Source organism: Lichenostomus cassidix, chromosome 10, assembly GCF_008360975.1.
Source record: "Lichenostomus cassidix isolate B80296 chromosome 10, HeHo_3.0, whole genome shotgun sequence".
Classification (NCBI taxonomy): Eukaryota; Metazoa; Chordata; class Aves; order Passeriformes; family Meliphagidae; genus Lichenostomus; species Lichenostomus cassidix.
In genome coordinates, this window is record NC_139491.1 from 16,959,978 (window position 1) to 16,984,582 (window position 24,605).

At 42.5% G+C, this 24,605-nt stretch overlaps 3 protein-coding genes across 3 annotated transcripts in view; 1 reads left to right on the forward strand and 2 right to left on the reverse strand.

The window, feature by feature from the left end:
- Positions 1 to 296, reverse strand: part of ACSBG1 (acyl-CoA synthetase bubblegum family member 1) — a 48,798-nt gene extending 48,502 nt beyond the window's left edge. Inside the window, exon 1 of the mRNA XM_085070907.1 lies at positions 24 to 296. The gene's annotated coding sequence lies outside the window, so the exon portion shown is untranslated. The remainder of the gene's footprint in view (positions 1 to 23) is intronic.
- A 177-nt stretch (positions 297 to 473) lies between these two features.
- DNAJA4 (DnaJ heat shock protein family (Hsp40) member A4) lies at positions 474 to 6,721 on the forward strand. The gene is made up of 8 exons (XM_085070909.1): positions 474 to 597; positions 684 to 824; positions 2,489 to 2,669; positions 3,558 to 3,662; positions 4,435 to 4,662; positions 4,742 to 4,972; positions 5,497 to 5,597; positions 5,680 to 6,721. The coding sequence occupies exons 2-8, from the start codon at positions 693 to 695 to the stop codon at positions 5,896 to 5,898; spliced, it is 1,197 nt and encodes a 398-aa protein (XP_084927035.1). The 5' UTR covers positions 474 to 597; positions 684 to 692; the 3' UTR covers positions 5,899 to 6,721.
- A 437-nt stretch (positions 6,722 to 7,158) lies between these two features.
- SKIC8 (SKI8 subunit of superkiller complex) lies at positions 7,159 to 14,465 on the reverse strand. The gene is made up of 10 exons (XM_085070911.1): positions 14,406 to 14,465; positions 14,280 to 14,307; positions 13,795 to 13,900; positions 12,783 to 12,955; positions 11,548 to 11,696; positions 11,129 to 11,222; positions 10,270 to 10,363; positions 9,516 to 9,608; positions 8,813 to 8,891; positions 7,159 to 7,439 (listed from the first exon to the last, which is right to left on the reverse strand). Exons 1-10 carry the CDS (start codon positions 14,415 to 14,417, stop codon positions 7,350 to 7,352), a joined length of 918 nt encoding a protein of 305 aa, XP_084927037.1. The 5' UTR covers positions 14,418 to 14,465; the 3' UTR covers positions 7,159 to 7,349.
- Between the last annotated feature and the right edge of the window lie 10,140 nt (positions 14,466 to 24,605).

Here is a 24,605-nt window from a genome sequence, read left to right on the forward strand (position 1 = left end):
CCCTCAGCCCCAACCAGGCCCACCGGTGTGAGATTTGTCTGAAGCTGACACAGGTGGTTTTTAATATATGTTTAACTCCACAGAATAGTCAGCATTTTAACCCTAATCCAAAGTGCATCTAAAGCTTCCTTATAATAAAGTTATGATTTTGGGACTTTCATTGAGTACGGGTATTATGTATAAATCTAAAAGCAATAAAGAAGAGGTAAGAATAGCCCTGCATTAGCTCAGATAATAATTTCCAGCTCCTATTCACTGCTAACTCCTCGCTACCCCACTGCTGTACTCAGGGCCAGCCCCAGCCCTAGCCCCAGTGCCATTAAAGCCACTACAGCCACTACAGCCATTCCCCTCAGCCGCAAGCCCCTCACGAACGCTGAGCGCGCTCCCGGCCCCGCCCGACGCTCCTCCCCCCGCGCGCCGCCGCCGCTGACGTCACGCGCCGCCGTTCTAGACCGTTCCAGCCCCGTGACGTCACGCGCGGCGTCATTCCAGAAGATTCGGCCGCGGCCCGTATAAAGCCCGCGGAAGAGGCGGGGCCGCCGGGATCGGTGAGCGGGCGGCGGCGGCGGCAGCGGCACCGGGGAGACCGCGGCGGTGAGCACGGCCCGCGGGCCTCGGTGGGGCGCCGGGCGGGGACACTCGGGGGTGAGCGGAGGGTAACGCGGCGCGTCCTCCCACAGGCACTCACCATGGTGAAGGAGACGGAGTACTACGACATCCTGCAGGTGAAGCCCAATGCCTCCTCCGAGGAGATCAAGCGCGCCTACCGCAAGCTGGCGCTGAAGTACCACCCCGACAAGAACCCCAGCGAGGGCGAGCGGGTACGCGGGGCCGGGGGCCGGGGCTGGGCCGGGGGCTGGGGGCCGAGACTGGGCCGCGGGCCGCCCACCCAGCGTGAGGCGCTCCCGGCGGCACCTGCGGGGGGCAGGCCCGTGCGGCCCTTCCGGCGGGCCGGGGCCGGGGCCGGGGCCGAGCCGGGCTCGCTGCGGGCTGGGCGGCCCTGCAGGGAGAAGGAGCCGCGGCTGGCGCAGGGCCGCCCACGGGGATCCCCCACAGACGGGCCGTAGTTACATCCAGCGTGCACGCAGCTGGAGATCAAATTGTGCTTTGCCCCTTTTGCAGCGTAGTGCCAGTACGTGAAGGCTCCCCTGCTTCCAGGTCTCTATCAGACCTGTGAGCCTGGCAGCAGGCCTGACGGCCCAGCTGTGGCGAAGGGGGTGCGGTAATTATTTTTGGATGTGGTTCGTACCAGTCTCCCCGTAGCTGCAGAAGATCATCCTTAGAGGTGCTGGTTGAAACAGGCAAAGCTGGAAGGATTTCTAGTGTCCCAGTGGCCACTGTGCTGGCACGTGTTGAAAAGGCTGGTGGGGGATCCAGCTGCAAGTACTGTTGTGCTGGATGGATTTGTGTTCCTAAACAGGATGGGTTTTCTTCAGAGCAAAATGGTAATGCAGATGTCCAAGGTAACTATCCCCAGGGAATCACTGGGCTGCACATGGATGAACTGCTTACGACAGAACTATTTTACATGCTATCAGCACAGACCCACTCTGCTCCCTGTGTTGGCTTGGATGATAAACGAGCACCACAATTGGAGAACTATAGAAAACATGAGTGATGGGATTATTTATCTAAAGGCTGGTCTGCTAATATCTTAACATAGAAATAGAAAGTCCATACTTTCTAGAATATTAATTTACAGAACTCAAACGATAGCCTAGTCAAAAGTAACCTTTTCTGCTTTTGTTTTTGGCTTTTGTTTTTTTTGGCCTACACCACTTTATATGGCCATGAGTAAATGAAGTTTAAAATGGAAGTGGTCATTCCAGTAATAGCAAATCCTATTAAAAAATTTAGTTTGTAATCTTAGTAATAGGAAATTCTTTATAGCTATTTAAGAAAATTCCTTCATTGTTTTGTTAAAGTGGGTGTTTTGATTTGTATCTGAGTCCTTGTGTTTACGATGAGTAAGCAACACCAGTGTCTGGTCACATAAATCTCTGTTGTAGCTGGATGTACCAGCTCAGCAGGCGTGGAGGATCCCTGTGTAGCTCTAGGCTGACTAGCACTGCTGTGGCCATGAGCAGCTGGGGACCTGCAAGACTTCAGGGACAGTACAATATTCCTTCCTGAATGGATTTGGTAGAGGTTATAATGGTTGTTGCAACTACCACAACCAACAAAATGTAGTTGGCATATGCTCGTAAGTTGGATGTGACTCTGAATTACACCCACTTAAAACCTGGGAGGAGGGGGGGGAGGGAGGAAGGGGGTGGTTTTCCTGGACAAAAGTGTACTATTATAATAGTATTATAATACTATTATAATATAGTCTGTTACCCATTTGTTTAGGGAGTTTCCTTTTGGAAACAGACAAATGCTACAAGAGGGTGCTGTAGTGGCTCGATCTGTAGATGGAGTTGCATATGAGAGGGCTACTTTTCCTCTTGGTCATAGTTGTTCAGAGCTTCTTTTTTCTTTTTAGTTTAAACTTATATCCCAGGCATATGAAGTTCTGTCGGACCCAAAGAAAAGGGACCTCTATGACCAGGGTGGGGAGCAGGCTATTAAAGAAGGAGGCCTGAGTGGCGGCAGCTTCTCTTCACCCATGGACATCTTTGACATGTTCTTTGGTGGTGGAGGCCGAATGAATAGAGAGAGAAGAGGTACACAGTTCTAAACAAGTTCTAGAAACTCTAACCATGCACTTAAGCATAAAACACCTGTGCTATGGTACTGCTGTTCTGCTAAGTGCACATAGTGTGGATATTACTTGTTGCAACAATAGAATAAGTAAATTATGATTTTTCTAGTTACTCTAGCATTAAGATTCTAATAAAGTAGATAACATGACTTAGCCATAGCCATCTTTCTGCTAAGTTCTGTTTATTTTTTGTTAAAGGGGCATGGGTAGTCTGTAGGGGAGGGGGAAGCATTACTAAGTCAGCAGTTGAATTATAAATTACCCTTTTTTCCAAATCTGTGCCTCACTTGCTCATATGCTTTTGGGCAACTTGCTTCAAAGGACACCATCAACTTAAATTTCAGTAATATTTAATCTCATGAAAATATTTGGGAGAAATTACGTGAAACTGAGTACAAAGTGCTGCCAAAAGCACAGTATCATTTTTGTCTTTTCCATGTCCAGTGCCTGTTAAAGGAGCAAGTACTAACTTGCTGTAAAATCATTGAAATTATGCTATGAAGTGGCATGGAAATTCATAGGTAGGCATAATAGCAACTTCTAAATTGACAGATCTGAAGCTGGTAGTGTCCTTGCATCTTGCTGTTTCAGTTAAGCTTATAAAATTAGGAGTAGGAGCAGAGATAGGGTGGCTTTAATGATGCTTTGCTTAATTACAGCTCAACTTTTATGTTTGGACATAGATGGGTGGAGCTTAGTGGAAGCTGATGGAACTGCACATGCTTTTAAGGGGGCTGAGTTGTGTTCAAAGTTTGGAATGAGCTCTGCATTTCTTCAGTGAGACTGCATGAACATTAGTCTTCACAACAGCTGGACAAGCATTAATATTTCCCTTTTGTTTTTTTTAAAGGCAAAAATGTTGTGCACCAGTTAGGTGTATCTCTTGAAGACTTATATAATGGTATTACAAGGAAACTGGCTCTGCAAAAGAATGTTATTTGTGCAAAGTGTGAAGGTAAAAACACAAAAACACAAGTAGTGATTTCAAACCCCTCTTCAAGTTTGGTTTTTTTGTTTTTTTTTTTTTTTTGTGTGTGTTTGTGTGGATTGTCTGGGGCTGAGAAAAAAGTCTGGAGGCTTTCATACTTTTATCTCACCCTTTTCTTTGCCTGCTCCCTGAAAGTTTGCCAGGGTATTTAATTCTTACTTATGCTTATCCAAGAATAAGTCTCTCAACCACAGTGTGAGAGTGATTGTTCTAATGGCAGACTAAAACTTAGTGTATTATAGTTAGGGGTACCTAAATGAAAACTTACCTTCATCCAGGACTTGGATGTAAATGCCTATTCTGTAAAACATTTTTAATTGCTGTGGGCACAAGTCTAGCTTGTGTTATGCAAGTCATTTAACAGTTACTAAGTATTCCCTGATGACGGGTCTTTGAGGTAAATTTTAATAAGGTCTTGTATCTTAGTACTCTGTTAAATATTTAGTAAGCAGATTCTTTTCCAAGTATTAATGGAATGTGTATGTCTTGAATTTGGTATGCTGACAGTTCCTTGGAAACCAGGATTTACTGGGGGGTGGAACAGAGGCTAATACAATAAGCTGTATAAGCATTTTGTTTGTAGAAACGTCCAGCTTGTGGGGCATGTTTTGTGATGGCAACTAAATTCCATTACTGAAGTATTCTTCAAGTTACCTTAAGGGTGCTTTTGAAGTCAGAGTTCTAGCCTGACTATTGTAATTTTTTGAGACTGAGATCCAATTTAACTCTTTTGTCAAAGGTTATGGTGGAAAGAGAGGGGCAGTAGAGAAATGTCCTGTGTGTAAAGGAAGAGGCATGCAAGTGATAGTTCAGCAGATTGGACCTGGCATGGTGCAGCAAATCCAAACTGTGTGTCCAGAATGCAAAGGCCAAGGTGAAAGAATAAATCCAAAGGACAGGTGTGACAACTGCAATGGCTGTAAGGTTGTAAGAGAGAAAAAGATCATAGAAGTTCATGTTGATAAAGGTAAGAACTGTCTGTTTGTACTTGCTTCCTAATAATAGTCTGTAGTTCTGCAGAGAATTAATGGGTTTCTTTTCTTCAGGTATGAAAGATGGTCAGAAGATAGTATTCCATGGAGAAGGTGACCAGGAGCCTGATCTGGAGCCTGGTGATGTTATAATTGTGCTTGATCAGAAGGATCACAGTGTCTTTCAGAGACGAGGACATGACTTAATCACAAAAATGAGAATTCAACTCTCGGAGGCTTTATGTGGTTTCAGAAAGACAATTGAAACTCTGGACAACAGAGTTCTTGTCATATCTACAAGGCCAGGTAGGTCTTAAACAGTTCTAATACTGAATAAACTGTATCAATTGCTTGCCTGTTTAATTGTGCCTGGACTGGAGTTTTTGGGGGAGATTGTTCAATTTGGATTTTTTTGTAACCAGATGATGCAATAGATTAATGAGGCAGTCAATTTAGTTGGTTCTTTGTTGTTGTTACTGCTCCTAAAACATACAGAATTACAGGCTAAAGCTGTAAAATACTTCTTCATAAACCTCACCCTCAGCTAGTGGATAGCCAGGAAAGTATTAAAGAGGCAAGAATTTTAAATTTTACTAAATTATCAGTTGATTCAGCCTGAAAGCTATGCCAAGAAAAACTGATTTCTCTTATAGCAGAGGAAATACTCTAAATGGCCTTAGCTGTGTCCAGCTTGGGTTTAGTTCTTTTCCATGAATTGATTCCAATCTCCCTGAGGTGCTGTGAGAACACTGCTTGTGTACAGCCTTGTCTGGTGTGGCTATGAAATCTGTCACATCACATCAGCTTACTTAGAGCTCTTGCCTCCACAGGTGAAGTGATAAAACATGGTGACCTCAAGTGTATCTACAATGAAGGGATGCCTGTCTACAAATCTCCAATGGACAAAGGCAGCCTGATTATACAATTTCTGGTAAGCTGCATCCTTTTCTGTAGCCTATACTCATGTTTGCACATGATGAACTATTCATTAAAAAAAATGTGTGAAATTGTAGGTTCAGTTTCCAGAGCACTACTGGCTTCCAAGGGAGAAACTGTCTCTGCTGGAGGCTCTGCTTCCTTCACGAGAAGATGTTATGGTTACAGATGACATGGATCAGGTAGACCTTGAAGATTTTGATCCAAATGAGCAAACCTACCGTAACAGTGCGGGAGAAGCCTATGAAGAAGATGAGGAGGGTCCAAGAACAGGAGTACAATGTCAGACATCTTAAAGCAAAGTGGAGGTGGATGTCATCTAAGATGTAAATTTTCACAATGAAAACTGCATGGCTGTAATAGCCACTGCTTGTGGTTTTTGTGTTCAGCAAATTGAGTTGCTGCGCTGTCAGTATCACCTTTTTGTAACTAATTTATATTGTGTTCTTGTAGTCTTTCTATATAAAGCAAATGTCATACAGCTGAGAACCAACTGAGTTGGTATACATTTTCCTTGCTGTGAAGGTTCTCAATTTATTTCACTTGTGCTATTTCTATAAGACTTCGGCAATATTGATAGAGGCTAAGTGGAGTGTCTTATGTAAATACTTTCATACTGGAAAATGAATTTCATAGAATAAAACATAGCAGAATAACTTCTAATAAATAGTACTTCACCTTTTCTCATGCTTCTCTTGTACTTTCTAAGCCACTCTAGAACCCCCTTCATTTAAATAAGTTTTTCTAAGCTCAGACTCGTTTCACCTAGTGTAGATTATTCTCCATATTCAGCTCTCTGTTAGCTGCACTAGTAGTACCTGTCTCATTTTGTATTTCAGAAGCATTTTGTGCATGCCCTCCTCTCTGCCTCCTAGCCCTCTTCATGTGTTCTGTGGGTTTCCAGTAGCATTCCTTCAGCTGCTTCTGTGTGTAAGTGTGACTTAAGGTTACAAGCTGTCCTCTAATGTGTTACAGACAGGCAAATACTTCCAAATAAAAGTTTGACCTTTCAGAAGCTCAAGCTTTGTATTTCAGCCTTCCCTAGAAAGGGTTTTTACTTCCTCCTAGGCATTGTATACTTGTGCCTTAACTAAAATGAATAAACCAAAATCACATGCATTGGGTATCCTGCTGCTGTTTTATACTATCCATGAGACCACAGTACAGTGATAACATTACAGCTTTTCTCCCTTTCACCTCTTTTCTAGAAGTGTTTGTGTTAAATCAGGGTTCCAAACAACTGCTCTCCTTTAGTGAAATTAAACCATGATGCATGATCTCTATGTACCATACAATTGTTGAAACAGGTGTTCAGCTTAAGTGATCCTCTTGCACTCACTGGGATAGCATCAAGACAAACCCAGGCTGTCATTTCCCACGTCTGTAACACAGCCTCACTCTCCTTCTGCTAAAATAAGCTGCTGTGAGACTTGGCCTATGCTTTCTAGCTCTGGTCTATTTATGTTTAAAGGCAGGGGTGATTAACTGAGCAGTTACTTCATCCATGACTACGTATTTCCAAAAATACATTTTTCCAAGAATTAGACAACAAGGACTTTGATCTGTAGCTTTTATTTTTAAAAAAGTAAGGCTTTCTCTCATGCTTCACAGAATCAAAATTAGATATAAACAAATCTGGTTTTGCAGACCCATACGAAATGCATTTATTATACAAAAAGATTACAGAGGAGAGTAGCAGTCCTTGAAACTGCCACAAGAGTTTACCAAAGCAGCTGAGTCAAAACAATTAAACTGGACAGTCATAAATATGAATTTCTTGGTCATCACCAACAGACACAATTTTGGACCCACTTCCGTTGTATTTCACTCCCCAAACCTGTAAATAAGACACACACAAACTTGGGAAGAGAGGACAAAGGAAAATAATCTTTGTGGCAGTCATATTTATTACAACAAGCAGAAGAGGAAGGATTATTTAAAGTCACCTGATAAAAGCTGGTGCAATTACTGCTTCTGCTTTAACAGCAATTCAGCTGCTGCAGCAGAGCAGGACACTGCCATCTAGAAGCCTGACGAGTTCTTACACCTCCTCCCACTGACAGGGGATTACACAAGCCTGAGATAACTTGATCAAGGCTGAAAAGTCCTCCCCCAGTTTGCATAAGTCAAGCATTTTCACTCTTGCCCACCCTGCAGGCCTTTCTGAAAATAGCATTTTACAGTGCAGGAAAGCAAGAGAGGAAGTATTTGTCATGCAGACTGACACATCGTGACAGACTGAAGAATGATCTGGTTTATCCTTGAGTTCTTTCAGAGAGCTGTTTACCTACCCATGTAGAACTTAAAAAACTCACAGGAGTCCTCTGATTTAAGACAGTTACATAAGCTCTTAAGTGACACCCATCTCCAGCAGAATGACATCAGGAAGGGTGAAGGCTACCCAGCACATTAATGGGAGACTGCAGAATGGGCATATTGACAACAGTATGGTTTGGGCAATCTTGGGCACTATTTTGCATTAATACCAAACCCCAACATTCCAAATAATCTCTGCTTGCCCCAGTCCTAATGAGATTATAGACAACAGCTAAAACAGGGGAAATCAAATCCCACTTGGTACTTGAATATGAAGACCCCCATAGCTGTAGATAACAAGAAAAGTACTATGGAAGAAAGAGCTCAAATCTGGAAGAATATCCTTTGTTTCTTACTCAGTGATCCATTAAAATATAACATTGTTCTATTAATCACCTGACATTTGGACAAGGAGTAAAGTGGTAGAAACTTAATTCTTTTTCTCACAGGTAGCTATCACTGAACAATAAATTAAAACCCCACAGTATTACAGATACTGGAGGAGGAAAAAGTCCCAAGTTTCAAGGCTGCTTTCAAGCATCTGTTTAGATAGTGCTATCCTTTTAGATAAGTATTTCCACCTTTACACATGCACATGCTGTGTAAGTGAGAGAAATAAGTAAGACCAGAGACAAAGGTAGCAAATAGAGTCTGGTAAAGGCTTTGACCACTCAGGAGTGCCTTTATCTGGCCCTGAAAAATGTTCATTGCTTGGAAGAGATCAGCCTATACACTTGGGAGTATTAGTTCAATATTAAGTGCCAAATAACCACAAACTTTTAAAGTCACTGCATTGCTGCAAGCCTGGTGCTGCAGCACCAAGGTGAAGCACAACTGTGCACAACTCCACAAGCTCTCCTGGGAACATGGTGACTTAGGGAATAGCAGCCATACCTGATCTTGGTGGTCAAAGAAAGTATGGACACAGGTCCTCGTTCCAGCATCCCAAACTTTTACACTTTTATCAGATGAACTGAAAGAAAAATAATACTGATCAATGCTTAAATTAATAGATAAACTAAAATTCAATGCAAACATTAAAAGATCTCATGGTAGACACAGTAAACCCTCTCTCACCCATCAAATACAGGGATGAAGTAGCAAAGGACTGCACCTTCTGCCAAATTCCATTACCTTTCAAATAAATTTACTGTTCCAACATCTGCAATGTGAAAATGAAGACTCCCATTTTGGCCAAAAAAATTCTTCCAGGCAAGTTCTTTGGATAAGAAAATTCCTGTTAAATGTACTTGGTCCCCCAGCTGCCTCAGCTGTTTTAAGAATTAATACTGAAGTTCAAGTAGATTAATGTACTATTAGATTAGGTTGTATTCCTTGATTCAACAGCAATTTTTCAGCTATGTAGAATCAAGCTGCCCTTCTGTTAGGTTAGGTGTTTTTCACTTGTCAGGAGCTACACTGCATTGGGATGATTTACTCTGTAAAATGCTCTCACTACAGCTGGTATCACATCACAGATTGGCTCTTGAGCCTTTAAGTTTTACGTTATTTCATTACAGATCCCACTGCAATTTGTACACATTTAATAAATTATATTTTTTTCAGTAATCATAAAAAAATTAAAAATCTTCAATACCTGGAAACAAAATGGGTGTCATCAGGACAAAATGCTACATTTAAAACCCAGGATCCGTGACCACTTAATGTGCCAGCCAAGTTTGCATGTTGCCTGTGGAAAGACAAAACTTTAACATCTGATTTGTGAATTCCAGAGAAAAAGCAACAGGAATATACTCTAGTTAGTGCAACCAGGAATGGTTCAAGGGAAGGTGACTTCTGGACATTTGTTCATCTAAGCTGAACTGGTGTTACAGCAAATCCTGTTTTTCCATTTCAAATAGTTAACATGAAAAGAAGTCACTAAGAAGATACATTGGAGGACAAAATCGTTTCACCAAAGTCAAAGCAATGCAGGTTTAGAGGAGTAAAGATCACTGAAGCAGTGCCTTTTTCTCCCCAGGGTCTTCCAAGGTATTGCAAGATGCAACAGATACAGGCCATAAATGTAATTTCTTGTATGCAGAACAGATGTTTAGTAAGGGTGAACACAAATACACAGGACAGATATACAGAGCAATTAGCTTGTTGCCTACAGGCAAATATGAGAAAGTAACCTGTTTTCAAGTTACAGCTGTCTTCTACCTATGCACATTTAAAAACTATCTAAGGAAGTAGCATTTTATGATTTAAGATTACTTATTACATAAAAAGTCACCAAAGGCTGAAAGGAATCCTAGAGAGCAGAGGGTTTGATCTATTTTTCCCACTCTCAGCCTCTCTAAGGAGTTGCTCTTCTGTCAGCATGGCTGGCACAGTCCCTCCCCACTCACACGTCGTAGATTTTGATGTAGCCATCGTCGGAAGCAGTGACGAGTAACTGCGAGTCTGGGGAGAAGGTCAGCGAGCGGATGGGCATGGCATGGCCTGCAGGGACAGGGACAGGGATTAGGACATGGGGCTGCTCACACTAGTGCCAGTGCTCAGGTAGCTACACCAAACAGCATTCCCTGCTCAAAGAGAGCAGCTTCTGAAGCCTCTTCCTCTCTAGAGGCTTCTTGCCACAGCAGAAAATAGATAGCGATTTTCAACTTTGAATGTTAAGGCATGTCTGCAACACAAAGAGTATCGTATCTTATTCAGCTGTGGAACTTTATTAGAAATTATGTCATACTTTTTATAGCATGATTGCATATTTAAGAGGTTGGGGTTTTGGTTACAACTAAACAGAAACCACATGAGTATTAAAAGCCCATTTATCTGTTAGAAAAATGCATGTCTTCTACAACATTAAATGTTCCATTATTTCCTAAACATCAATAAATTGCTATAGAACAGATACCATAAGAAAAAGGAAAACCATATGCATGGCAGCACACATTTGGCTTAGCTTCATTGACTTGTACTTTTCTGCAATACAAGAAACTACAATTTAAGAATTTAGTTAAGCATTAATGACTATATATTTTAAAAAAGGCATTTACAATGCAAGCCTGAGTTTACAGTTTGCCTTTAATATTTTAAGTGGTTTAAGTTAGAGCACACTAAATAACTAAATACTGTCTAATGAACAAAGATGTCAACTCACTTATGCCATGGCTGTTGTAGCTTATTCTGACTTGCATTGTATCCTTTCATTTTGTCAGAAATGAGGCCAGAATTTGGGTATTTTGCAAAGAACCAAACCATTACCTTCTAGCGTATGCAGAAGTTTTCCAGTTGCAATATCAAAAATATTGATAATGCCATCTATTGCTCCACTGGCCAAGTATTTTCCATCTGGACTCTGTAATAAAACACAAAAAGTGTGATTCAACATCTGTGTGCATTCAAGCTGTGTAATCTCTGACATTCCTTTGGCAACTTTACACAAATAATGATCTATGCAAGATACCTGGGCTCCAAATATCCTGAAGACTATAAGCAAAATATATTTTCCATATGTGCAGGGGGGAAATGTCACATAATTTGTATTTGCAACTACCAAATACAAATTTTGGCTGTCACTTAGTATTATTGTAGAGATAAACTGACAGAAACAAAAATATCTATTTACAACATATTACAGCAATAGCAATTTCTTGTAAGAAATTATCAATTGTGTTTCTTACATATGCAATGCTAAGGATGAACTTTCCTCTGGTGTCCAGAGAATATTCTTTCTTTCCAGTTTCAACACCAAAAATATTTACTTTCCCCACATGACTTCCTGTTGCAAGGTACTGGGAATCAGGTGAAAAAGCCAGGGACCAAGCATCAACTGTATTAAAAAGAAAAAAACCAGTTAGCTGGATCCTGTTTCTAGTTCTTCTTCAACCACGTCGGTTCTGTATGCATCTGTTTAGACATTCAACCCTCTAACTACTCTTTAAACTCTACTACATTCTCTAAGAAAAGAGTGTACAAGCTCATCAAGTTATCCCTTCTATGTTACTAATGGAGCACAGCTTGAGCTTGATTTATTTTTGTCAAAGATTACATTTTCTAGTAAGACCCTGATCTCATGAGACCTTCCTGTAATAATAAATTTAGAATTTAAGACTGCATCAGTTAAGTCTAAATTCTTACTTTTCTCCTGGTACAAAAAGATTAAAACTACTGGAAAAAGCAACACTAGTTTGTAGCAAAGCACAGAATATGCAGGAGAAATGCAGATACACAACTGTAACACAGGTCAACATTCCTGGAACAGAATGTAAAAACCCACCCTTTTTTATAGCAGCACAATGTATTTTTCTAGCATGATGCAATTCACAGGTTTTTTTCTATAAGCTTAATATTAATTGCCTAAAACACAGCAAGACTGTTCTTAAATTAGCAATTGCCAATGGACCCATGAAATACTTTGAATAAGATCTTAGGCTCTGAATTCCAGCTTGGAGAATATTAGCACTGTTAACATTAATAACTGTTTTGACTTGCTCACTCAGGATTGGATGTGCTGGATAAAAAAGGATCACATGCATGGTTCAAATTCATTGCAGTGTTACGAAAAACATTCTTTGTAAATCAGTCTGAATAAGCACTTGAATTATTTCTTCCAAATATCCTTTTATCAATACATCTGTAAGAGCAAGCTGGTTTCCATTCTGCTTTGTGCATACAGCAAAAAGCCTATCTACATGTATCTAAGAAAACATTAGTACTGTGTAAAAATAAATGTAAAATTCTCTGATCCTGCTTTGTGCTGAGTTCATAAAACCACTAAAATTTCTGCAAATAAAGAAAGATTACAATCCCCAAACACCCTAATTCCCTTGTACACCCCAATCCTCCACTGTTCAGTATTTGCCAGGAAGACTCAGCACTGTTCCCATGCAAAGCCAGCTCAGCACTGGGATCCTACCAGGACCAGCATCTATGGACTTGATCTGTTTGCCAGTCTCCAAATCCCAGAGGCGAATGTGGGCGTCCAGGGAGCTGGATGCTGCAATGGCACCCGTGTGGCTGATGTCCACAGACACCACCCCCAGCTGGTGACCCTCCAAAGTCCACTGCAGATCCAGCTTCTCATCATTCCTGGGGTGCAAGGGGAAGAAAAGCCTCGTTAGGAATAGCTGGGGGTGCTGAATGATCCCCAGCCTCACACAACACAAACAAACAGTCCACATTCTTCTATTTGTTCAACACAAGGCAATCCAAGTCCACCCATGAAATGTGAAGGGCTACACACAGACTCTCTGTACCTAAAGAACTGACAAATCAATAATTTACCATATTCCTGCAAAGCAGGTACTTCATTCTAAATTTATAAGCCATCCCACCCAAAATGTCCATCACACAGCAGTCTGTGGGTGCTCACAGAGCTAGTGCTCACCTGTCAGCACAGCACAAAGTGCCAGCACTGACATTTTCAGAGTCACCAAAATCAAGCTACTCCTGTCACTGAAGTGAAGTACACACTTCACACTGCTTTGCCTAAGAGACACAAAAAATTCTTTGCAAAAGCACACTTCCATGAGGATTATAGGGATTTTTTAAAAATAAAACCAGAAGATGTAATTTCCTCATTTTCTCTGTTCCCATTATCTTTATAACAGTACACATCTCCAAATGCACTGTCTCATCAAAAGATGCATTTCTCATTCTTTGGTTTGGAAACACAAGGAGTATTCTCTGATGTGTATTTTCACAAGGATTCTCATTCTTTGGAAATGAAAGCACACCAGAATGCCACCACTCCAAGAGAAAGCACACACCAGTGGAGATAAGCTTGTTCAGGAGAAGCAGCTCTGTATGCCAGGCATTCCCTGAGGTAACTTCTAACACCCCTGGAATGTTAGAAGGTTGGGGAAATTCAAGCCTACTCCACACTGACTACTTCCAAGGCCTAAAAGAGGTTAACATGGAGCACTTACCACTTCCAGACCTTCACCAGATCATCCAAAGAACCAGAGATCACTGTTTCAGAACCATCGTTTTTATTTTTTCCCCAAGCAACCGACCAAATGGCATCATCGTGAGCTAAAAGAGAATATAAGCACAGAAATTAAACTGAGGTATTTTCGTTTGACAGAAGACCTCAACCAGCTTTGGTAATGCTGAAAGGGCTAATTGCAGTGCTGGCAATAGAGCCCCTGCTGCTCAGGTGTGCTGAGTGCTCCGAGAGCCTTGTCACTGTTCACACTGTCACTGCTCGCACTGTCACTGCATTGTCCCAAACCATGCACTGTGCTGTGTGAGCAATGCCACTGCTGGAAAAGCAGCACAGCTACCTCTGAATTACTCAGACCTATGTCTAATACAGACATAACGAGGTCTCCTCACATGGTTATCTGCCATTCTCGACTCTCCATCCCCCCAGAACACCAACACTGCCCAACGCCCGTCAGCGCCTGCTCACCTTGCTCTTGCTTGAAGAGAATACCGTACTAGAAAGAAAAAATAATTCATGTTACACATGAGCGGCCCGAATATAAATACACCTCACGCCAGCAGCTGGCTCAGCTAACGCTGTGTTGTTAATTACCTGTGTGGTCATTTCTGCATGAAATCAACCCCCACAGCGCTCTGCAGGCAGCCAGCGCCGCTCCGCCGCGTCGCGCCTTGATGAGCTCAGTGACCACCGAGAGCGCCACGCCTCCGCGCCCTCCGCCCGCCGCGCTCTCTAGCGCCGCCCTGTGGCCGGGAGGCGGACACATTCCCGCCGGCGGGAAAGGTGCGTGCCTCCCGCAGCGCCCTCAGGGAGAGTGCCCTCCTCAGGGACAGCGCCCTCCTCAGGGACAGCGCCCTCAGGGAGAGTGCCCTCAGGGACAGCGCCCTCCTCAGGGACAGCGCCCTCAGGAAGAGTGCCCTCAGGGACAGCGCCCTCAGGGAGAGTGCCCTCCTCAGGGACAGCGCCCTCAGGGAGAGTGCCCTCAGGGAAAGTGCCCTCAGGGACTGCGCCCTCGGTGTCAGCGCCTTCGGGGACAGCGCCCTCGGGGACAGCGCCTTAAAAAATTTGATAATTACAAAAAAATGACCCTCAGCACCCTCAGGGACAGAGGGGCTGATCCCCCCGGCCCGCGTCCCGCAGTCCTGTCCCACAGCTCACACCTCCATGGCACCTCTCACTGCTCCCGTCCCGCTCACCCCCAGCACCCCGGGCGGGGCTGCCGCCGCGGTCCGGAGCGCTCAGGCTCTCCGGTATGTGATAGCAGGGCGGCGATGGTGTGAGCGGTGGGACACACCAAGGACTCAGGGTGTCTCAAGCCCGCCGTGCCAGCCGTGCAGGAGGCTGCTGGGGGCAGGCTGCGCTAGCTGCCCGCTGTCTGAGGAGTGCAGGCGGCAAGCGGCAGGCTGAGCACAGCCACCGACCCTCTGTTCTGGGGCTGCTGCACTGCCCGTGCTCTCACCTCGGCCGAGAAGGCTTCACCTTCACAGAAACACAGGATCATTAAGGTTGGAAAGGACCTTCGAGAGCGTCAAGTCCAACCTTAGCTGACTGCCTTGTCAGCTAAGCCAGAGCACAAAGTGCCACATCCAGTCATTGCTTGAACACTTGAGGGATGGTGACTCCACCACCTCCCTGGACAGCTCCTTCCAATGCCCGAACACCCTTTCTGTGGAGAAATTCTTCCTGATGTCCAGCCTGAACCTCCCTTGACACAACTTGTGGCCATATCCTCTGGTCTGTCAGTTGTTTCCTGGGAGAAGAGCCTGATCCCCACCTGTCCAGGAGCTGTAGAGAGCGAGAAGGTCCCCCTGAGCCTCCTGTTCTCCAGGCTGAGCCCCCACAGCTCCCTCAGCTACTCCTTGTGCTCCAGAAAGGAAGCTTCCCTACAAATCATCTCTTTCAGACCAAAGAAAAAAGGTATGACTTTTGTTTTGGAAGCTGAGTTTTTTCAAGTTGCTGCCTCTGCTTGAGTTAGAAGTGGAAAAAATGTCAGAGTTAAAGTTCAGGGGAATAAATCAGATTCCCTGAGGCTTAAAATTAAAGACAAAGGATCAGTGGTCTTTCACAGCTTTTAATCAGTTTTTATGTGTACACAAAGCTCTTTGAGATCAATAGAACTTGTCTGAGTAAGCAGAGTAACAACCAAAACAGGAATTCTGTATGTGTCTTAACACAGTTCTGCAGTCAAGAATGAAAATCTGGGTAAAACTCTTACACATAATTACAGACTTTTACATACAATTACAGAATCCTTAGTTCCCTGATTAGGCTGAGCTTTGAGAAGATTTGAAGGCATACTGCTTTAATGTATTGAATTTCAGAAATCCTCATTTTCTCGTTAGTAATGACACAATGGTAAATATTTTCCAAAAGTAAAAGAAGTTATTGTATTTATATTTCTTGCCAGGATTCTTCTAAGAATTCTTCCATTTCAATGTGCACTTAAAATGTAATACTTCCACCTTATGTTCAAATAATCAGGCTTGGTTTTGCAGTTCTGTATGGAGTACTGCTGTACTGTAACATAATCTTTGACAGACGAAGTGTTTGTAATCCCTCCAGAGGTTTCATATCATGCAAAGTTCTCTCTCTGCACTGGTATTTACTCTGTACACTGAACACCTTAGCCTTCATGGGAAAATATTGATAGTGTTCTCCTGTGAGAGTGCAGAGTGAGATTGTGGCTTATTTCCTACATCACTTATGACACAAATCTGTATTTGTTAGAGTGAAAGCTGATTAGATGCTGCTTTGGTGCATCAAGAGGATAATCTGAAGCAAAGTGTGCCACATGTTTGATTTACAGATAAAATGCCTCTGTGGAATAGTAACTGAGAGCAGGTTTCTGTATGTCTGTCCTTGTTCTGCAGCACTGTGTCTGTATGGATATTTCAGCCCTAGTCACAACAATGCTTTAGGAGTGCCTCTGGGCTCAAATGACAGTTTTTAAAACAATGTCACAGGAAAGAAACCCGACATACTAAAATCCATTATGATCACCTTCCTATTGTGCTTACACGTAGAAGTGAATTAGGTCAAAATTTTGGATGCCACATAAACATTGCAAAAGGCACTTCCCAGCCCAAAGTTCAGTTGCAGAGAACACATTGAGAGCAAAACAATTTAAAGACACAGGCTGAGTGCCATTGTGCCTGCTATTGCAATCCCAGCTCAGATCAGCATTCACACTTCAACACCAGCCTCACACACAGGACAAATGCCAAGTTAGCCTTGATTTATTAGGGTCTTGAAGACACATGAACTTCCATACAACAGGAAGGCTAGATAATTAACTGGGAGCTCCAGCTCTGCAGGTACATGAACCCTACAGGTACATCTGAACACATTCAAATGCCAGACATGTCAACTTCTCTCCCTGCTCTCCACTAAATAATTCATTTGCTAGTGGGTTTGAGGAAGATGGGAATGGTATTTAAGTTATGTGGTGGTGTTTGCCAATGTGGGTAATACAGGACCATGTATTTTTGTGGTTACTAATGTCAGGCCATGTCAGTTTAGAAAATGGACTGTGTAATACCACTGTACCTGCAGAGAGCTGGATTCAATTCCAGGCCCCTTTCAGGACTGATCCATCAATTTTGGGGTTTATTTTCCATCTTAGGGTTCAGTGTAGGATTGGTCACCCACAGGTGCTGCAGGAACAAAGGGTGACTTGTCACAGAGCATGAAGCCTGTGGCAGATTTGTAGTTATACATAGATTTAGATACAGATGTAGATATAGATATACCATCTGCCCGTTATGGGGCAGCAGCAGCAAGAGTATCTCCATCCTCTTTCCTCTTTCCAGGAGGTTGGCATTCACAATGAAACATTAATCTTTTCACATCCTTCTGTGTCTGGGGACTCTGAACAGTTGTGGCAGATGCAAAGAATCCTCTGCTTATGTTGCCTACTGTGTCTCTAGGAAATCATTAGGGACTGTGCTCCTGGCATGAATTGGAATGGCATTTGCAATGTTTACTCATTCATTTCAGATCTCTGTCCACTCCATCAAGTCCCTCAGAGCATCTCTACCTTTTTTGGATAGCATGTGTCAGTGTTGTAGTGCGTTAGCATTGGGGCAGTAGAGGCAAAAGACAAGAGCCACAGAAAATCAAATCCTAATACAATCTTCAGTTCCCCTTTTGAAACAAGTCCAGTTCCTTGCATGCAGATTTGATGAACTTTCAGGTTTTGTTGGTTTTCCTTTGCTCACTTATTTCTTTGTTACATCTTTTTTTCAGCTACTGTCCCCTTTCTCCCCTTTTATTGCAATTACAGATGCTTTTTCACTGATAGGTTTCTCTTTGCTGGTCTCAGGCAGCTGAATTGGGATCTGGAATCAAGTATAAACCTTCCTGAACTTCAAAGAGGTTGAAATCAAGGCTTTGCTTTAAAAAAGCTCCTGTCTTGTCTCCAGCAACATCCATTGTAAAGGCACAGTGTTGCAAGTGATGGCACCAACCCCAGCCATCACACTTTATAGCATATAGAGTTGGAACTACAGTCACATCTGTAGTCCAAGCACTGGCCAAAATAGGGAAATGATATAATGGTAAAGCTCTTCTTCAAGAATCTGAAACCAAGTCTAAATATTAATGACATTCTTGCCCTATGAGTTAAGGAAGGATCATTATCCCATTTCACAGAGGGGTGAAATCTGAAGCAAGGTGACGAATTTAGTCAGTGGTAGATTGAGGAATGGAACCTGTTTCTCAACCTCTTGGTATGAGCTCTAGCTCACTGTGTATCTACATACTGACATTGCTTTAGGTTTACACTTAAATACTAAACTGTTTTGCTAACAAGAAAGCAAGTATTTCAATGTAATCATTCAACAAGCAGGGAAAAGTACTTGGGACAGACAGAAATGGAAAGGAAAATCAAAGCTGCCAGAGACTCAGTCTAAAAGGAATGAAAATAATACTTAGCACCTGCAGGAACAAATCTTTCTGTGTCTGGCACTATGCAGTTCCAGCCCGAGGTGCTCTGGTGGGATTCTGGGCAGAGGAAAGCTTGGCCTGCAGAGTACTTTCCTTCAGAAGGGATGAGGTTCTTTTGGAATGGATAAGGTGGGCAGTGAGATTGGAGTGAATGAACAGCTGTTTCTAGGAAAAAAAGGAGAAAATTAAACAGTTAATGAAAGAAATAAATCCTAAAAGCTACTCACTTTCCCATGGAAGGAACCTCATCCCCACTGTCACCTGCAGAGAAGCCAGAATGGTTAGGTGTAATTGCAGGCATTTTAACCTCCTGCTTGTGGCATGTATAAGTCAAAGAGAACCTTTCAGAGCACAGTTGTTTTGAAAGAAAAAATAAAATAAGCAAAACAAAAGCAAAAGCCATTGTTCTTCATGAGAGATTTTCTAACAATTGGTCTGTGCTGGATGATAACTCAACCCAGACATTATTTTCTACCTATTTTCTCTTTCTCTCTCTGGAAAGATTTCAGTTCTTCCTTCACTTATTTACTTAATCAAAATTATCATATTTTATTCTTTATTTTATTCTCTCTCACAGCTTTCTTTTTCTTAAGGAGCAAGAGATGGATCAGAGAGAGTTTCTCAGACCTTCACATGAGCCTGAAATGTTGAATGACCATATAGAATGCAACTACGATAAAAGAAACATCTGGTGCTCATTTGTCAGGATTGAAATAAGGCCCTTTAAAACATCATGCATGTAGTTGGGACTGACTTATAGAAAGCACAAAGTTTCAACCCATACATCAAGTCTAGCAGTAAAACTTTTCTCTCCAGGATGATGAATTTCATATGTTTTACCAAAATTAATGTATGTCCCTTGCTATTGTGGCTTCAGATATACATGACAGCTGGGGACGACCTGATGACCTTATGCATCAAAACTGAACTACCTGAGCTCTAGGAAAACACTTTTGGCTGTCAATTAATAATTGGCTCTTTAGTTGTGAGCAACTCTATTGACCACATAATCTAAGCCACTCTTCTGAGTTCTTACTTTGGTGTCCATATGTAACCTGCAGAAGAAAATGCTGTAACACGTGTAATGGAGGCTCTTCTGTGCCAACCCTCAGGCAAGGGATGTTCAGTCCTCAAGTGCCAGTGAATGTCTGCAGTCACTGCCTGTGTAAAGTGAGGTGCTGTTCTCACAAAGCAGGAGGAAGGCAGCAGGGATCCCCTGCACTTCTCTACCCAGATTGCAGGTTCTCCTTGCATCTGGGTCGTGTGAAGTTATGATGAGTGGTAGTGAAGAAGACAGGAGAAAGCATGGTTTTTTTCTTTTTATGATCCATACACACAAAGGCTTGAATAGGTTGCTGAACTGGGAGACAGAGAGGAGGGAAGGGGTTTCCTTCATCTGCTGTAGGGTATTCTCTGCCTGACCAAGCTGCTTACAATTCACTAAGGATGAAATGAAGGCATCAGGGATCCAATTTCTGGATATGTTATTTGCTGTACTGTAAAATGTTTTTAATTTTATTCTTTTTAGGTATTCTCTTTATAAACTGACAATCCACTTAGCTGCTAAAACTGGCTTGTAGCCAATTTTTTTGCTGGAGTGGGGATCCAGAAACTGGCCTGGAAATGTGGCACCTTTGTAATGTCAAGAGATTTTCTTATATGAAAAACTTTTGCAGGATCAAATGTAGAGGACACAACTCTGGCTTTTTACAATAATTAGGAAGAAAACCCAGGGAAAAAACCCTTCATTCATTGGCAGTAGGTGCAAAGAATGTTCATAATACTTAGCTTGGATATTCTCGGGAACTTCTAGTTGTCTTTACTAAGTATTTGTTCTATGTATTTTTGTGTCACCATTTGGAATATATTTACATAAATAGGTACTTAGATCTTCAATGCCTGGTATCCATTTGCATGGGTTGCTGGCAGGGGGACTGTATGGATACACTTGGCTCAACCAGACAATTACTTTGCCACTTATCTTCATGTCACTGCCCTGCTTTGTTATTGCAGCCTTCAATGCCACTTCTGTCTTCATCAACACTGTTTCATTCATGCTGTTTGCTTTGATGACTTTGCTGGGCAACCTCTTTCGTGTTCTTGTCTCCTTGTGAGAGAGGCTTTTTCTTCTTCAGTGTGCCTGTCTGGCTCACAAACCCCTGTGAATCAAACTGACGGTATTAACCTTACACAGAGGAGTTGTGCTGGAGGATAAATGCCAGTGCTCTGCAAGCTCTGGCTCCCATGGAAGTCAGAGGGAGGAGGACTAAGTATGGCACATCATAAAACATTGTGTTCAGCTACCTCTGGATGAGATGCTTGACTCAAACCATACAAGTTGGTTAAATCACTGTGTCTTTGCTGGCTGTGAAAGCCCATTTTACAGTGGTGATTCAACTTCCTATTTCTGCACAGCAAGACCATGTGTTCATGTCTCATAGATTTTACTAGGTACTGAACACATGTTCAAGTCTCTGCTGAATCAGTTCCATAAATACCTCATATAAAATGCTGGACACTTTTGTGAGTTCCCATCATAAGTACTTCGTTCACATTTGACATTGTATCAGTGATGGGTGTTTCATATAATGAAAAAAAATCGGGCATGTAATGAGGTGCTTGCTTGACTGCTTTGGTCCACCTATGCTTAGTGATGTGTTACTGACATTAGCAGAAGCATGGCATGAGGAAATAAGAGATTTTGTACTTAAGGCAGTTGTCTTACGGGTTTCAAGCTTTCTAACTCAGACATAGAAACAAAAAAAAGGAAGGGGTAAAACTCCTGATTTCAGTGAATTTCAGATCAGTTGCTGTGACTGGAGGATTGTTGCTGAGAGCACGTAGCATTGTATTTCAGTTTGGATGCTGTGATAGCAGGAAATCTTCAGTTCTGTGTGTTTTCTGTGACAAGGAAACCTTTCCTTTGAACTTCTAACATTTGAGTTAATTTATTAAGTGACACCTGGAACCCTGTGCTTTTTGGTTTTTTCAGTTTTGGTGGTTTGGAAATGCTGTCTAAAATGCAAGTGTCCCTTCCAAACTGAAGTTGCAAGTTCTCAAAAATCATGTTGGGAAACTCCTGAGGGAAGGTTTCTTGCAGAGATTACTGCATTGAAAATACTGAGAGTGCAATTTTCCCTGTGGTGTCTTGGCCCTTGAGGGTAGACTTAGAGGTACTAAGCGTGAGGAACCCCTAAATGTGTTCATCATATGATGTTTGACAAGTGTTGGTGAAGCAGCTTTTGCAGAGCACAGGATTCAGTGCATTCTGTGTTCAGCTGAAAGAGAGTAACGAATTTAAGCAGCTGCACTGAGCTCTATTTGCATCTGTGACCCACTTAGCTCCAGCTCTTGATGCTGCCTAACGGAGGGAAGTCATGCACATCTCTGTAATGACACCTAGGCCAGAGCTGGTCCTGCATGAAAACAATTAGCACTGACCCCTAAGCTTCCGAGGTCAGGAAAGGAGTGATCTTTTAGGCCTTTGCAAGATTCCATGAAATGTGGTCAGTAGCTCTCATTTATTAGTCTTAGTTCATATGTTGTTTAATGGCAGAGATTTAGCAGGTTATTGTTTGAAGTGCTACAGTCATCATAAAAATAACTGGGAGATTTTTAATTTAAGTGCCATTGCTGGATGTTCCTGTGACATGCAGTAATCACAGTAGGAGTGTGTGGGACTGGCACAAGTCCCTAAAGAGCAGTTGAACAACAAAAGCTTAGGTCAGATTTGTCAGCTCCTGAGTTGGGACTGCTCCTAGTAGAGTCTCTATACATTTTGATAAAATACATGTGGGCTGTGGGGCCCTCTCCAAGAAGAGTCACTTTTCAATAGCAAAGGTACTCTATCAAACATCAGAAGAGAAAATGGGAAATTCAGCTTCACAGCCGGTGGTCTAAATATTGGCACATGATCCTCTGCAGCAGTTTTAGATTTTGAAAAGCAGCTTTTCCAGCACGTGTTTAGAATTGGAATAATTTACAATGTGTAGAAAAAACAAATTGCAGATTTCTAGTGTAAGTATGAAGGACCAGTCGTCTCTTGTTTCCATATACTACTTCCTGTGCCAGGTTTTGTCTTCTGAGAAACCGAGCAAGGCCCGGGAAAAGGCCTTGTCTGGGAGAGGAATGCACAAAAGCTAAAGGACACTCAGTAATGTGAGCTGCAATCTGATACCCTTTGGAGCCCAAAGTCTTGCATAGTTAGAATCTGCTCATCCTCCTAAGCCTGTATGTGGAAGTGTAGTAAACCTGGCTGGCTGTTTATCCTGAGTGCAATGGCAGCTGTGGTCAGTTACGGTGCATTCTGTAGTCACTTCTTCTGTGCAAATCACAGCAAGAACAGCCTCTTTTGCAGAGATGGAAAGTACTTGGGTTTATTACATGTGGTAATAGAAATATGTTATAGTAACTGCTGATAAGGTGCTGATTTAAAGGGATGCAGACTGTACGTCATGGGTCTCAGTGGACAGTTTTACCTTAGAGAGACTGAATAAAAGCAAAAGGGGTTTTGATTGCCTTGAGTAATGATCATCTTGAATTGAGAGCTAGATTTCCCCCAAACGCAAGTAGACAAAACTCAGTTGTTGACAGAATGAGCTTGCCTGTGAGGATTTTACATTGTCTAGCTCCTTCAAGAAAATATCAGCTTGCTAAGTAAACACAATCCCCTTTCCTTTGCCATCTCTGCATTGCTGTCTGCACAAATTCTTTTCGTTATTGCTGGTCTGTTGGGTTTTTTTCTCTTTGTATGAATTGGGTCACTTTCCAGTCTCCTTGCATTAGAGCATGGTAACAAAATCCAATGTGACAGTTCCTCAAATGTTTCCATGTTTTCAAGAGGGAGGTGTGAGGCAGCAAAGGAAAGCTCTGCCCTCGAAGGTATTTAATCTCTTGGAAAACACAGTCTCAAGTCCTTCCAGGCGCTTCATTGACAGACTTTTCAGCAAACGGCTGAAAACCTAATTGGACTATGTTTTGATTGGTAAAACAGATCTGGGAGTTAGTCCACAAGCAAAGGGGAAGATGGGCAGGGAAATCTGAGATACACAGCGAGTTAGTGTGTAAATGACCATCCTTTCAGGCTGATGTAACCTTTCTCAGACTGCTACATTGTGCCAGAAGAAAGGAAACAGCCCTGTCTACTGCTTCTTTCTTTACCTGCTTCTCTGTGGTGAAGTCTAGCTAATGTAAACCTCTTCACTGAGGCAAGAGGAGACTAACTGGGCAGTATGGGCAGAGACTGGGCTTCAGGGAACCAAAACTTCAACACCTTTAGTGGTGGAGAGAAAGGTTGGAGGGAAAGGCAGAGGGGTTGCTCTCTGCTACCCATGATATTGCTGCTTCTTGCTCTCCATGAGCTGATAGTGCTGCATACATGGTGGCTGGGGAACATTTTACCCTTTTTCTGAGTTTCCTTCATCCCCTTCTACTCTTTCAGTTAATTACTTAAAAAGATGAGAAATCTCAGTGTTTGCTAGAGGGTCCTGCCCTAATGCAAGCCAATCAAGGCAACAAATTTTTTAAATTTCATGCCGAACTCCTCACTGAACAGCTATAAGCTTTCCTTTCTAGGGTGGCTATATTTTGTTTTCATCTCTGATGAAACCAATCTCCAAGACCTGAAGCATCCACCATATACTGAATTCTGATCAGACGTGTTTTATCCCATCATTGCAATGCATTCCACTGCAAACACACAGGCGCAGAAAAATGATTGCTCTAGGCATAATACTTGTGGCTGAGGTGCATATTTTCTTGCAAAATTGTTGTAATTAAAAGCACTGATATGAAAAAGGTCCAGGAATACGGAACTGGCACCCTGTTGTATCCTATGTGAGGCCTGTATGT